We start from the raw sequence: 13,717 nt of genomic DNA on the forward strand, positions 1-13,717 counted from the left end.
CACACAAGTTCAGCCTGGTATTATGGAGATACTTTTATGCACTGGAAAAAAAATATTAATATTCTTATATGATATGATGTTCAGCTCTTGGTTCGAAAAACAGCAGAACGCTTTGTATTTAATTAACATTTAAATTGCTTATTTCTTATATTCTTATATTATATTCAGTTATTTTTATCCACCCTTTCCACAGTTTGTCTTCCCATATTGCATTTTCTTCCCACGGTGGCCACGAACGTAAAATAACAGTTTATTCTCGTGATGTAAATTGTTGCTTTACATTGCTCAATGCGTGGCATCTTTATAACAAAACGGTATATACAAAAAAATAATGTATTATCATGTTTAATATTATACATTTTATAAATATTTGCTATCTAAATAATAATTGCACTTGAATAATTCCCCATTGTTTTGTGTTTTTGAACGCTTGACATGTTTATGGCCCAGCACTTCCCCTCCTGGACGCCTGGGTGCAGCAGAACAGATCGAGCTCGTCGGGAAGCAGCAGGAGCTCGAATCGCGTTGTTGCTTTTGGCGAAAGGCTTTGTACATCGGTGAAGATCGAAAGACGTTTAAAACATCAAGAGAGCGCATGAAACCCCCCGTTTGACAGCTGATATTTATCTCTTCGTAAGTATACATTTAAAACTCTCACACAGCTCTCGATCGATGTAAAGCATCATTTCCTCTCTGTTCCCTCTCATGTGTAGCCTGCTAGCACGCTCGCGAATGCATAACGCGGGTCTGTGAGTACGATGCTGGGGATCAGTTGTTTCGTCCTCAAATCTTATGATAGAACCATTATGAACGCACGAGATCACTTTAAAATAAGATACTGGGTTGCATTATTAACATGGCTTAGTAATGCAATGTATGCAGGGTGTCTGCAGGAGGCATCTCTCAATGCAGATTCACGCAGTAAACTAGCATAGCGCGTGCGCGTCTGGGCTGGTTTTCATGGCAATGTTGGTGACACTAATAATTAAATTAATGGGCATATATACCGATTAGATTAATTTTTGTTTATTAATAGGCGTGTATGTGTTTAGCTGCAGACCTGCACGCTCCGTTCTTTGTGACGTCACGCGTGCTCTCAAGCAGGGAACCGGAAATACGTAATTTGCTGCGTTAGCCCCGCCCCTGTCACGGAAGAATGTTTACGTCAGACTATTACCTGGTCCTTACCTGGGTATAAGCATAGCACTTCCGGAGGTTGTTTAGTTGGGAGTCTATTCATTTCAGCAGTATGAAGTATTGTGTATTCAGTTAGAGGGTGCCGTAATAATTTGAAGAAACGGTGGGAGTGTTTACAGCAGGAATGTTTTGAACATCAACCTCCACCACGGGCTGAATGTACAACCTGCATCCGCCTCTCAGAAGCTCACCTTGCGAAGCTCTCAGACTCTGGTTGAAAGCTTTGAACCTGAAAAAACCCACCCAAACATAATTTTCCATGTTCCTTTCATGGATCGAAAACTAACAACAAAGCATCTCTACCCGGGGAAGCGGCTTGACTATGATGCTCTGTTGAAGAAGCCACGTCGGGTACTAGTCAGGTACAGTCATGTGAAACAATTCGGACACCCTATTGAATTCCATGGTTTTCTGTATCGGCACATAATAAAAAATATATTGTCCTTGGCAGATCTTAAAATTTGAGATAAAGCACTGTGTCATTATTTATTTAACAAAAATTAAGTCAAAGACCAGACCTTACCCTGACTGAAATGTAGTGGTGAGAGCTGTGTGTAAACTAGCATATAAACTGGAGCGATGCTGTAAAGAGAAGTGAGCCAAAATTCCTCCAGAATGAGATGCGAGACTGATTAAGTCATACATAACATTTATTTTCTTTTATTAAAAAGTTAATACTGCTAAAAGTGGATATACAGGCAACTGAATCATATGATATCCTAACTAATCGGAGGTTTTATTTTCCACATTTTATGACCTGCCAAGGATTATTTATTATGTATTAATACAGAAAACCATGGAAGCAATTCAGTAGGATGTCCTTACTTTTTCGAATAACTGTCAAATTATCTGTTATCAGGCTCCTCTGTTAACACTGGTTTGATAAAAAGTATGTGTACAATTAATTAAAAAGCAAATGCTGGATTATTTATATACCTTGCCTTACTACAAATTGTATTTAACTACTGAACTCTCAATATTATTGACATATAATGTGTCCATAATATAATGTTTCCATTGTACTTGTACATCGTATAGAAAGTCACGATGAAATGATAGCCTAGTAGCGACAGATCTTTTCTTTCATATTGTGACATACTTTCAAGTGTAATAGTTTATTGAAAAATAAAAGAATGTGTCCGGCCCACTTGTTAATAGTCCTTGGTTTCAGAAGTGCTTTTTCTTTTAGGATTTTTAAAAAGTCTTTGTTAAAGAGTAATAAGCTGTGAACCAAACTAACTAGCTAAATCCCAACTTTACAAACTTCACATTGAAGCAAAAAAGTATTTGAAATTCAGACAAAAAGCCAAAGTTTTAAACTCTGTACTTAACAGCTTTAGTGAAGGAAAGAACTGCAATCCCATTAATTTGACTGTGAATGACCATGCAAATGACTATCAGAATAAAAGCAATGTAGAAATATTTATAAGTTATATAGATAAATAAAAACTTTATTTTGCATATTCTGCAAGTAGTTTGAGAGTGCTGGAAGACTGACTCTGTCGCATCGTTCACAGTGATTCATTTGATGCGAATGCACTTGTATAGACATTCATTTTACCCATGTGGAAATAGTTGCCAATCCTTGTGGTACTTTTATGTTGTAATGTTAACCAGTAGACAAACCGCTGTTAGAACTACTGTTAGAGGAAAAACAACCTTCTGAAATGCTGTCAGTAAGCTACTAAATATGCATACCATTATACATTTCTGTTAAAAAAAGTTTTTTTTCAGTCAGTTGGCCTGATACATGAGCAGTAGATTAAGAATAAAGAGGTACAGAGAATGAATTAACACAGCTCCAGAGAGGGAGGAAATTCTGAGAAAGAGATGAAAAAGATGGTGATGATGCATATAGAGTCAGTCTGCTTATTTCAACATAATGCTAATAATGAGAAACATTTCTTTAACACCAAAAAAACAAAGTTGAAGATGAAAAAGTGTAACCGTAATTTCTTAGCCAGAGGCCATTGTACAAAGAGAAAGAAAAAACTGTATTTTATAAGGATCATTTACATGTACAGTGTATGCAAATAAATTTGCTAACATTATGCCATCATATCTCTTTGATTTTAAGTCCTGCATTTTCTGAATAGGTGGCCAGAGGATCTCTCTATTGCTCACCCACACTTGCACACATAATTTTCCCTCATTCCATGTTTGTTGCCAACTCTAATTTTATTTTGCTTTTACTTGACATAATCAAAGTTAAATGTAACTGGTACAGTACATTTCACAATTATATGTATAAAACAGTCAGTTTCAGTTTGCATTTAAATGTTTTTACATTTAATCTTGACATTTTATTTCAGTTGTCTTAACAAATGTGTTACTCTCTTTGTGAATGTTGCATACCTAGAATTACTATTCTGTATGAAATGTTTTATAAATAAGTATTTAAACATTTTTCTTAAAAATGTTTCTATATGAGAATGTCAATTTCATGCTGCGGTCACAATGAAAAAAAATTGTGTTATGTGTCAACTGCCCAAATGTTCTTTAAATTTAATTAGCTTTTTCCAGTATGTTGATACCAGAATATTTCACTCCTCCCGTGTTTTGAATTCTAGAAAGTCAGCACTCTGTGAGCGGATCTGGCCAGATGGACCAGTCATCAGGTAAGAACCAAATACTTCAATTTTACTTCAGTTTACTCCATTGGAACTTGGTGTTTCTATTAATCCGTTTTTATTGGTTTCATCTCACATGTTGGTGTATTAAGCCATCTTAGTTTTTTCTCTATCCTTTAGAGCTTGAAGTTAAAACATCTGCTGATCAGGGTGAGAGCAGCAGTGGTCAGCCAGTGGATGATGAGCTCGATGGACTTCCAGTCTTTGGAACAGATGAAGATGATTGGGAAATAGACAGTAGTTTTGCTCAGAAGGCTTTGGAACAGATAGAAAAAATTTGTGATGATACAAATGAAGGTCAAGATGGATTGCCAGCTAGTGGTGCAGATGCAGGTGAGTTTGAAAATGAATTTATTAAGGAAACTGTCACAGGCTAATAGGTTTCTGCAGTGATATTGGGTCTGATTGACTAAGTGTGTGTACATGTAGACATAAATTGGTGCATGCAGTTTATTTTCAAAAACAATTTAGAAACAGCTGAAACCATATTGTGTCTGGATAGAATAATCCAAATTTACTAACCTTAAAATGGGGTTAAGATTTTTTTTTTAACAAATCAAATTTACGTGTATATACACATGTTGTGAATTAGATTTTTTGTGACTAGTTCAGCTGTGCATATAAATACAAAGAAATCCTTGCAGTTGTTAATGAATGAGCCCCATTGTTATCGTATAATTATGCAGTAAATCATTATTCGGTTTTTAAAGGAAACAGTTCTTTACTATGAGTTAGCTGTAAATCAGAATGTAGTTGACATTTTCTGGATCCTTTTTGACTGCAGAAGAGAGCAGCTCCTCTGTCATTGGATCTTTAGAGATGGATGAGGAGAGAGCAAAGATTTCTGAAGACACCCCCGTGACCCCTTCATCAGACACTATAATAGGTAAAACAACATGAAATTATTCTAAATGCAATTTATTCACTCTTGTATAAGTTCTCTGGTTTTATGATGAGCTGGGTGTCATGTTAAGAGAATCTAAAAATGCTACTTTTGTCCTCCTGTGGCAGATATCCAAGATGTACAGTCTGAACTTAGGATTGTGTCATCGCGAAGTGATGCAATTGTAAGTATAGGTGAAAAAAACAGTGACAAGGTGTTAATAAAAACGTGCACTCAGTGGCCACTTTATTAGTTCTAAAGTATTGATTCACTTTTACTCCCATAACATTTTAAAGAAATGAAAATCTGCTGAAAATGTATTCACTATCATGCCATCCAAGATGTAGATGAGTTTGTTTCTTCATAGGAACATATTTGGAGAAATGTAGCATTACATCTCTTGCTCACCAGTGAATCCTCTGAAATGAATGGGTGCCGTCAGAATGAGAGTCGAAACAGCTGATAAACACATCACAATAATCCACACGACTTCAGTCCATAAATTAATGTCTCTTGAAGGGAAAAACTGCATGTATGTAAGAAACTATATATCAGTAAGACGTTTTTTTTTTTATTTCAACCCATTGTTTCCAGCTAAAATATGAGTCCATAATATCACTTTTTCCAGTGAAAAGTCAACTCATCTGAATCGGGAGAGAAATATTCACAGATCAAGGGCCATTTACATGTTTAAACCGTTCTAAACAAATATGTTGGTTTTTAAATTTAAAACGCCATCATGGTTGATCAATCAAGATTTGGCTTTAAAACACATTCATTGATGGACATATATATTATTGTGATGTTTTTATCAGCTGCTTGGACTCTCATTCTGACGGCACCCATTCACTGCAGAGGATCCATTGGTGAGTGAATGATGTAATGCCAGACTATATTCTTGGATGGAGTACATTTCAAGCAAATTTTCAATTTTGGGTGAACTATTCCTTTAAATTTTGCACTGCAGGGTGCCTAAGAATATTTGCACAAGCATATGTACAGGTGGGCTAATTGAAGTGGCTACTGAGTGTATGAAGGAGAAGGATTTGTTTTAGTCCTATTTCACAATTTTGGCTGCTTGATAGTGTTGTTGTTCCAGTGTTAAAAAGAACTGTGATGTTTATTAATAGTGTTTTTTTTTTGCAGCCGGAGCATGCTTCTGAAAACACAGACAGAGAAACAAGTTACTCACCTGTAATACAAATTAAGGATGAGCCTGTTGATGAAGAATATGATAAAGCATTAATGCCGTCCGAAATGGGCCGTATTAAACAGGAGCTTGAGAGTTCTGAAAATAATGAGAATGAGGTAAGATTTGGTCTTGTTCTGTGTTGTTCGATCTTTTTATTATTACATATGTAATGACAAATGGCAATTTGAATAATTTCAGGCCTCCGCTGCATCAGATGAACTGAGGATCAGCTCGGTTTTCTCTGTCAGTGGAAACAGCAGTGATGCAGTTTCTGGTGAGTGCATAAAGATTTCACTTCCGTCACATCACTGTTTATCATCAGCTTTACTGTTACCCTCCGTAATAACTGTGTGACACGAGATCTGGGTGATATATCAGTCATTTTCAGCTTTTTGATGATATTCGTTAAAATGAAACAACTTTCAGGAAACAAATTAAACTTTAAAAATAATAATAATCAAGTCAGGTAATAATCAATAATCTATACCTATACTGTTAAAATAAAAATTGTACTTTTATTCAGCAAGGATGTATTAAATTGATTAAAAGTGACAGTGAAGTTATTTATATTGTTGCAAAATTTGATTTTATTACAAATAAATGCAGTTCTTTTGAACTTTCTATTAATCAAAGAATCCTGACACGTATCATGGTTCTCCACAAAAAAATAATTAAATATAGCATACAGTTAAAACTGTAACAGTATTTCACAATATAACTGTTTTTACTACATTTTTGATCAATTAAATGCAGCTTTAGGAATTAAGAGACACATAAGAAAAACTTATTTAAAAAAAAAAAAATTATATACACACTTAATCTTTCCAGAAATAGTGTGCATATTCTTTCTAAAACATTTCAGTTCATAAAAATTAGTTTTGGATCAGTTTTCTGAAACTGACCCTTTGAACTGATTTACAGAAATGAATCAAACTTAACTTTTCATATTTCACACAGCATCTATGGCACCCTCCCATGCACCTTCATTCTCCGTGATGTCCCAGAACACTGCCTCACTCAGAGGAACCACTTTACTTCTACCAGCCCAATCCCAAACTCAGCTTCAGCTCCGGCTGCAGCCCAGGACCCAGGTGCATTCTCAAATCCAGACTCACCCTCGAATGCAGCTGCCCATGATGCCACAAACACACCTACAGCCTCCTGCCCAGCCGCCCCAGGTCCATGCTCCTCCACCCACAGTGAGGATCTGCTGCTCGGGCTGTTCTAAAGTCCTCCAGAAGGGTCAAACAGCATTCCAGCGAAAAGGCTCCAACCAGCTGTTTTGCTCCACCGTGTGTCTAACTAGTTTCAGTTTACCCTCAGTTCAGTTTACCCCCATCATTGCCCCTAAGAAGACCTGCAACCTCTGCCTTAAGTGAGTTCTGATTATTATTATACTTTGCTGTTTACTTCATAATAATCTCCTCCAAATTAATTTTGCATCTGAAAGGGAAACTCTTGCATATGCAATAAGGTCAACCACAACAATAACTGCGTCCAAGCCTTTTTCACTGCGTGTTTGGAGTAAATTCTTACAGTAGTTTTTTAACGTCAAAAGAGATTGTGCTATGACACAAGCTGATAGTAAATCTGACCCATAGTAATTTTGGAGATTATTTTGTATGGAATACCTCAGCTGAGAAAATCTAAACAATTACTATTATGATCCAAGGAAGGAAAATGTAAATTTGGAACGAAAAAATGGTGAATAAATAGTCACAGACGTTTTTAGATGAACAGCTACCTTTAAAAATGTGTAAATCAATTATATAACCTTGATAATGGTTCAGATTTTTGCGGAATTGAATTGAATTCTACAAAATGGTATGTGATCGTTTTTTAATATCTTTATTGTTTCAAAGGGTCATTGTCAATCTAAAGGACTTGATAACCATCCCAGTGGGCTCTATGAACACACTAAAGGAGTTCTGCAGCCTAGCTTGTCTAAATATTTATAAAGACAGATATGAAGACGCACCTCCAGATCTATATACACAATGCGGAGTGTGTAAATTGGTCAAAGAGGTAAGGATTAAATTATACACGTGATCTAAATTTGGGCGAAACAAACATTTTGTTCCTTTGCTTTTTGCATACTTTTTTACACCCTTATGAGTTCAATTATTTTTGATAAATGCAGATTGAAAGAACAGTATGATGAAATGCATTCAGTTTTTCAAATAAAGAGTATGTCATGTTCACAAACAACTAGAAAAGACATGGCTGAATTACGGCCCTCAACATGGAGTAATACTGCTCGAGGTGGCAATTATCTTGAAAACACTTTTTTGTGCAGTTATCTTGCATTATGAGCAAATTATTATTATTATTTTTTTTTAAATAACATCATCAGGGAAGTGTAAACAAACCATAGAAGCTAAAATAAACCAGAAATAAATGTCCTCAGACTTTAAAGTGGCATGCAATCTTAACGCAACACTTATGATGCACAATGTTGAAAACTGTCACACAGTTCTTGTGTAAACATCTCTTGATCCCACTGCAAGGTCATACAACGTCAATGCAACTTAAATGCTGTGTTTAAGACATGCACTGTTTTTCTTTGCCTTACAGATTCAGCATGAAGTGACTCATCTGGGTGCCGTGCACAAGCTGTGCAGCGATGAATGCTTTGCACGCTTCAGATCTTCCAGAAACCTCTACATGAGCTACTGTGAGAACTGTGGCAACTGTACAGCCTCAGGAAACTATCACCTGGTTCAGATAGAAGATAGTATTAAAAAGTTCTGCTGCACCGAATGCATTACCAATTACAAACAGGTACCCCACCATTACAGGGATGAACTTACTGTTCTCTGCTCAAGCTGTGTTTGTTATTCATGGTCTGATTCATCCATTTTTACGTCCTGTGGGATATGCAGATTTCAATTTGACTAGTCTCCCGATCCCATTTCCTCTCTGCTATAACTTTGCAATCGATAAGTGAAAAACAGTGAATAATAAGTGAAAAGCCCAAACAAATGTTTTAAAAACAAAATAATTTTGTGGATTTAAAGCTGTTGTCTTTTTCACTGTGTTATAGAAAAGTGGCAAGAGGCTTCACTGCCCCTACTGCCAAGATATCAAAAATATTGAACAAATGATGGAAGGGACAAACATACAGGGTGTCACAGAATTCTTCTGCTCTCAAAGATGTGTGGCCCTGAGTCAAGCATCTCCCAGTCTGACAGGTACATTTTGTACAAATATCCTCCTCTGTGTGCCCTGCTCACATTTCACCCCTAAATCAAAAGAGGATAAAACAAAAAAATATATGTTATTTTATTTTTTGGTCTGTTTGCTTTGATGACAGTTAAGCATATTTTTACTGTAATATGAAAAAAGTCAATTTCATAATGGCATTTTACTTTTTGGATTTCTTAAGGATAATGGATTTACTTCTACTTTTTTGTCATTTTCATTAGTGATTTTTTTGTTATTTAAAATTATTTTTAAACAAATTGTATTATTATTATCAGGCTTTGTTTTACTAAAAGAAAAAATAATTGTACTAAAACAAAGCCTTTTATGACTTTGAATTAAGCCAGAATTGAATTTTCTTTGAAAATAAGTTTGAAATCTTATTTAAAGAAAAAAAAAATATAATAATCAATCAGTTCTCTTCAGCATCTTAAAAATACTTTGTGTTAATAAAACTATATTTTATTTAAAACAATTTCGTAACTTATTTAAAAGTTAAATGAATTATTTTTAAAATAAAATTATTTTAAATAGCATTGTGTTCAGTGTGTGAAACATTCTTGAGATTTTGAGGTTCAGATCTTGAGGTTTTATGAGTCACCAAAAAAAAAAAAGTGTTTTCTTGAACTAATGTCTTCCTCTGCTTGTCAGGCACTTCTTTCCCATGCACAACTTGCAAGAAGTTAGCTGTTCCTCAGTATCACCTTGCCATTTCTGATGGCTCCATCAGGAACTTCTGCTCATTAGATTGTGTGGGCAGATTCCAGGTAATGCATTCTGTCTTTATTTCCAGTATTTATTAGGGCTCAAGCCCGAAGGGGCGAAGAGCCCTATTGTTCTTCTAAGGATTATTCTTCTTCTTATTATTATTTTTTTTATTTTTTATTAAACCTTCCGGGGGTTTTTGGAGGCCTTAACATGCTCAAAAACTCTTGAAAATTGGCACACACATTGGAATCTGCGGCCATCAGGACGCCACAGAGACTGGGACCCGGGCGTGGCACAGGGGCTCTACAGCGCCCCCTGGAACACAGTCAGAAATCTTGAACCATAGCTCACACACACTTTCATGTATTTATATGAAACTCAGTACACTTATAGATCTCATTGAGCCGAACAACTTTCGCACTCTATGTCATAGGCTCCGCCCAACAGGAAATCAGCTATTTAGGGCTGTTTATAAAAAGCATGCTCTGGAATTTGATATACTTGTCATAGGTCTTTTACTTGATTGCCACCAAACTCGGTCAACATGATCTCAAGACATTGGGGATGGAAAATTGCGAGGGGATTTTTGATATCTCGAACGGTTTGCCCGTGGCGAGGCGTTGAAATTATGGCGAGAAATGAGAAACAGGAAATGTCTAATAACATCCACATACATTTCCTGAATTTGATCAAACTTCATTGGTTTGTTCGTTGTATGATACCGATCGCATATATGTGACTATTAAGAGTCAACATTATAGCGCCACCAACTGGCAGCAGGAAGTGTGTCATTTTCCAAATGCTTTGAATTCAGCATCTTATTTTTACTCTATTTACTTAAAACTTCATCAGAATGATGACAAAACATGGCCGATGTAAATCTGTTGTGGGGATATTGATATCTGATATAGTGTTGCCATGGCAACGTGTCAAACTTGAATGTTCTGTTATGGTGAGTTTGAGGCAGACAACAAGCTCAGATTTACATGAAACTCAAAACACATATCAGTATTAGTGATAGCTAGACAATGGCAAAAGCTTTTAAAAGGGTGTGAAGGAGGCACTCTATAGCGCCACCTTTTGTCAAAAGTGGGGGGGTTAGTTTTAGCTACAGACACCAAACTTGGTACATAAATTGTTCTTTTCAAGACGGACAACTTTCTAATTCACAGTCATCAGCTACGACCAACAGGAAGTCGGCTATTTTGATTTGAATATTTAAATTGAGCTCTGATTTAATGCATACTCCTCACAGGAAATGTTCACTATACTCACCAAACTTTGTCTACATGTTGAAAAAACATTGAGGAACTTAAATTGCGAACGGATTTTGGTTAGCTTGAACGGTTTTGTCGTGGTGATTTTTTGAAATGACAGTAAAAAGGGAATCATTAATTGTCTTGTATTTTTAAATTGCAGCTTCCAAACACTTAAAAAAAAAATCATACAGAGATCAAATCATTCTGAGGACATATGCATAGTTTCATGACTTTACAACACTGTATGATTAAAAGAAAATTAAAAAACTGTCAGACATCTCAACTCACTCTGTCCCTCTGTTTGAGGAATGTATGTGTGCTGACTGAGTGTGTGTGTGTGTGTGTGTGTGTGTGTCTGTGATTGGGGGATGGGCATGAGCTGAGTGGCAGACACAATGAGAGAGAGAAAGAGAGAGAGAGAGAGAGAGATACTTAATCATCTCTTTAATCACCAGAAAAAAAAAATATTTTAAATTGTTATTTTTTGTTGCTTTTGCTAACATTGTTTTCATTACAGCTTAAGAAATCTCTTAGGCCTTATCCTTTTCTGACAGTTTCAGGAATTAAAAACAAAATTCTAAAAATACTTATTTGTGCTGCAAATAATAATTTAAATCTCATTTGATACTGACCTATTCCATCCTGTGACATGACATTTATCTTAATTTACATAATCTCATGGATCTAACAGTAAAACTGTTCAGCTCACAGATGAAGACTAAGCTGTAATGCAAGCAGAACTTTCACAAATGCTTATAAGTCATTAAAGGATTTTATAACACTGTAAAATAATGTCTAATTTGTTAACATTAGTAAATGCATTGGTAACACTTTATAATAACTGCACTCATTAGTAAATAGTCAGTTCATGCTTTATAAAGTCTTGTCCCAACTTAAATAGTCATTAATAAGCAGCTTATAAATACAGCTATAAATAGCTTGATCTTGGTTTATAAGCACATTTATTAAAAAGGAGAGTAAAGGGTCAGTTATCTTCCTATGAAAAATAAAAAAATGAAAATAAACAAACAACAACACAGATTGATACAGAACTCAGAAATTGTATTGTGGATTTATGATCAAATCAGCCTGTAAATTAATCATACTCCTCCAAGAAGACACAAGTAGTTCACACGAAACTTTTTCAACATGATGCCAATATACTGAAGATGTTTAATTGCGAATGGGTTTAAGATATCTTAAATGGTGTGGCATACCGATTTATTAAGGTAACATAAAAACATACAATAGTTATTTTACTATATCTTTAACATTCTTCATTCCAACTCTTCATAATTTTTTATATACGTAGAAGTCATAATCTGAAAGAAGCACAGTAAGTTTCATAGCTTTATCATGTCCAGGAGCCACCATAAAATTAAAACTATCATAACATATAAATCAAGCTTGCAATTCTTAGTACCAATAATGGCCACCAGATGGAGGTATAGGATTACTTTTAAATAATTATTGTAGAAACGAATATGATTTAAATCATTTATAGAAATCTTTCAAAGAAAAATAATATGTATTTTACTGATAAAATGGCCCTCACTTAATTAGAATAATATGCTGAAGTATTGTGAAATACTGTGTATTAAGAATAGTTCTTTATAGGCTTTATGGACAGATAAGTTTGGAGTGACTCTTGAAGGATCAGCACCACATCCTCTTTTACCACTGCTTAAAGAATTTATATTACAGAACAGGTGCGAATGAGTTTTGGATAGCTTGAATGGTTTTGTCGTGGTGATTTTTTGAAATAACAGTAAAAAAGGAACCAGTAAATGTCTTTTATTTTTTTAAGTGCAGCTTCTAAACACTTCAACAAAATGTACACATAGAAGACAAGTCATGCTGAGGAAATATGCATAGTTTCATGACTATACAACACTATATGGATGAGAGAAAATTAAAAAACTACCATACATCTGATGTCACTCTGTCCCTCTGTCACTGTGGGTAATGTGTGTGTGTGTGTGTGTGTGTGTGTGTGTGTGTGTTTGTGTGTTAAGTGTTTGTGTGTTAAGTGTGTGTGTGTGTTAAGTGTGTGTGCTGAGTTTGTGTGAATGTGTGGGAGAGGGGATGGGCTTGGTGTCAGACAGAGAGAGAGAGAGAGAGAGAGGGAGGGAGACTTAATCATCTCTTTAATCACCAGCAGAAAAAAATAAGCAATTTTGTGTTGTTGTTGTTGTTGTTTTTTCATCATTACAGCTTAAGAAATATCTTAGGACTCAACATCAACTGTTGCTGCTTTATATAGCCTTCTCCCAAAATTAATAGTCATTAGTAAGCATTTTATAAATACAGCTATAATTAAATTGTTCATGGTTTATATGCACATTTATTTTGAGGAGATTAAAGGCTGTAATCTTCCTAAAAAATAATAATAATAAATAAAATAAAAAAAAAAACAAACAAACACAGAACTCAGAAACATTTATTTCAAGATGCAATAAAAGAAAACTGTACACTATATATATATATATATATATATATATATATATATATATATATATATATATATATATATATATATATATATATATATATATATATATATTATATATATATATATATATATATATATATATATATATATATATATATATACAATTGCATAAGTTTATATTTATTTTTTTTTATC

The 13,717-nt window shown here is 34.7% G+C and overlaps 1 protein-coding gene across 3 annotated transcripts in view; it reads left to right on the plus strand.

The window, feature by feature from the left end:
• Nucleotides 1-454: 454 nt before the first annotated feature.
• The window catches only part of si:ch211-266o15.1 (zinc finger MYM-type protein 4), a 28,388-nt gene continuing 15,125 nt past the window's right edge, over nucleotides 455-13,717 (plus strand). The window contains exons 1-13 of one of the 3 annotated variants that reach the window (XM_052581078.1): nucleotides 456-633; nucleotides 1,317-1,559; nucleotides 3,768-3,815; nucleotides 3,948-4,160; nucleotides 4,612-4,713; nucleotides 4,839-4,894; nucleotides 5,857-6,018; nucleotides 6,101-6,176; nucleotides 6,860-7,277; nucleotides 7,765-7,927; nucleotides 8,477-8,683; nucleotides 8,946-9,093; nucleotides 9,755-9,870. In XM_052581078.1, coding sequence (XP_052437038.1) covers nucleotides 3,800-3,815; nucleotides 3,948-4,160; nucleotides 4,612-4,713; nucleotides 4,839-4,894; nucleotides 5,857-6,018; nucleotides 6,101-6,176; nucleotides 6,860-7,277; nucleotides 7,765-7,927; nucleotides 8,477-8,683; nucleotides 8,946-9,093; nucleotides 9,755-9,870 — 1,677 coding nt within the window. In that variant the 5' untranslated portion in view covers nucleotides 456-633; nucleotides 1,317-1,559; nucleotides 3,768-3,799. Of the gene's footprint in view, nucleotides 634-1,316; nucleotides 1,560-3,767; nucleotides 3,816-3,947; nucleotides 4,161-4,611; nucleotides 4,714-4,838; nucleotides 4,895-5,856; nucleotides 6,019-6,100; nucleotides 6,177-6,859; nucleotides 7,278-7,764; nucleotides 7,928-8,476; nucleotides 8,684-8,945; nucleotides 9,094-9,754; nucleotides 9,871-13,717 lie in introns of all 3 variants that reach the window. The other 2 variants (XM_052581080.1, XM_052581079.1) reach the window with 2 other exon arrangements.

The sequence above is a fragment of the Carassius gibelio genome, chromosome B17 (assembly GCF_023724105.1).
Source record: "Carassius gibelio isolate Cgi1373 ecotype wild population from Czech Republic chromosome B17, carGib1.2-hapl.c, whole genome shotgun sequence".
NCBI classification, from domain to species: domain Eukaryota; kingdom Metazoa; phylum Chordata; class Actinopteri; order Cypriniformes; family Cyprinidae; genus Carassius; species Carassius gibelio.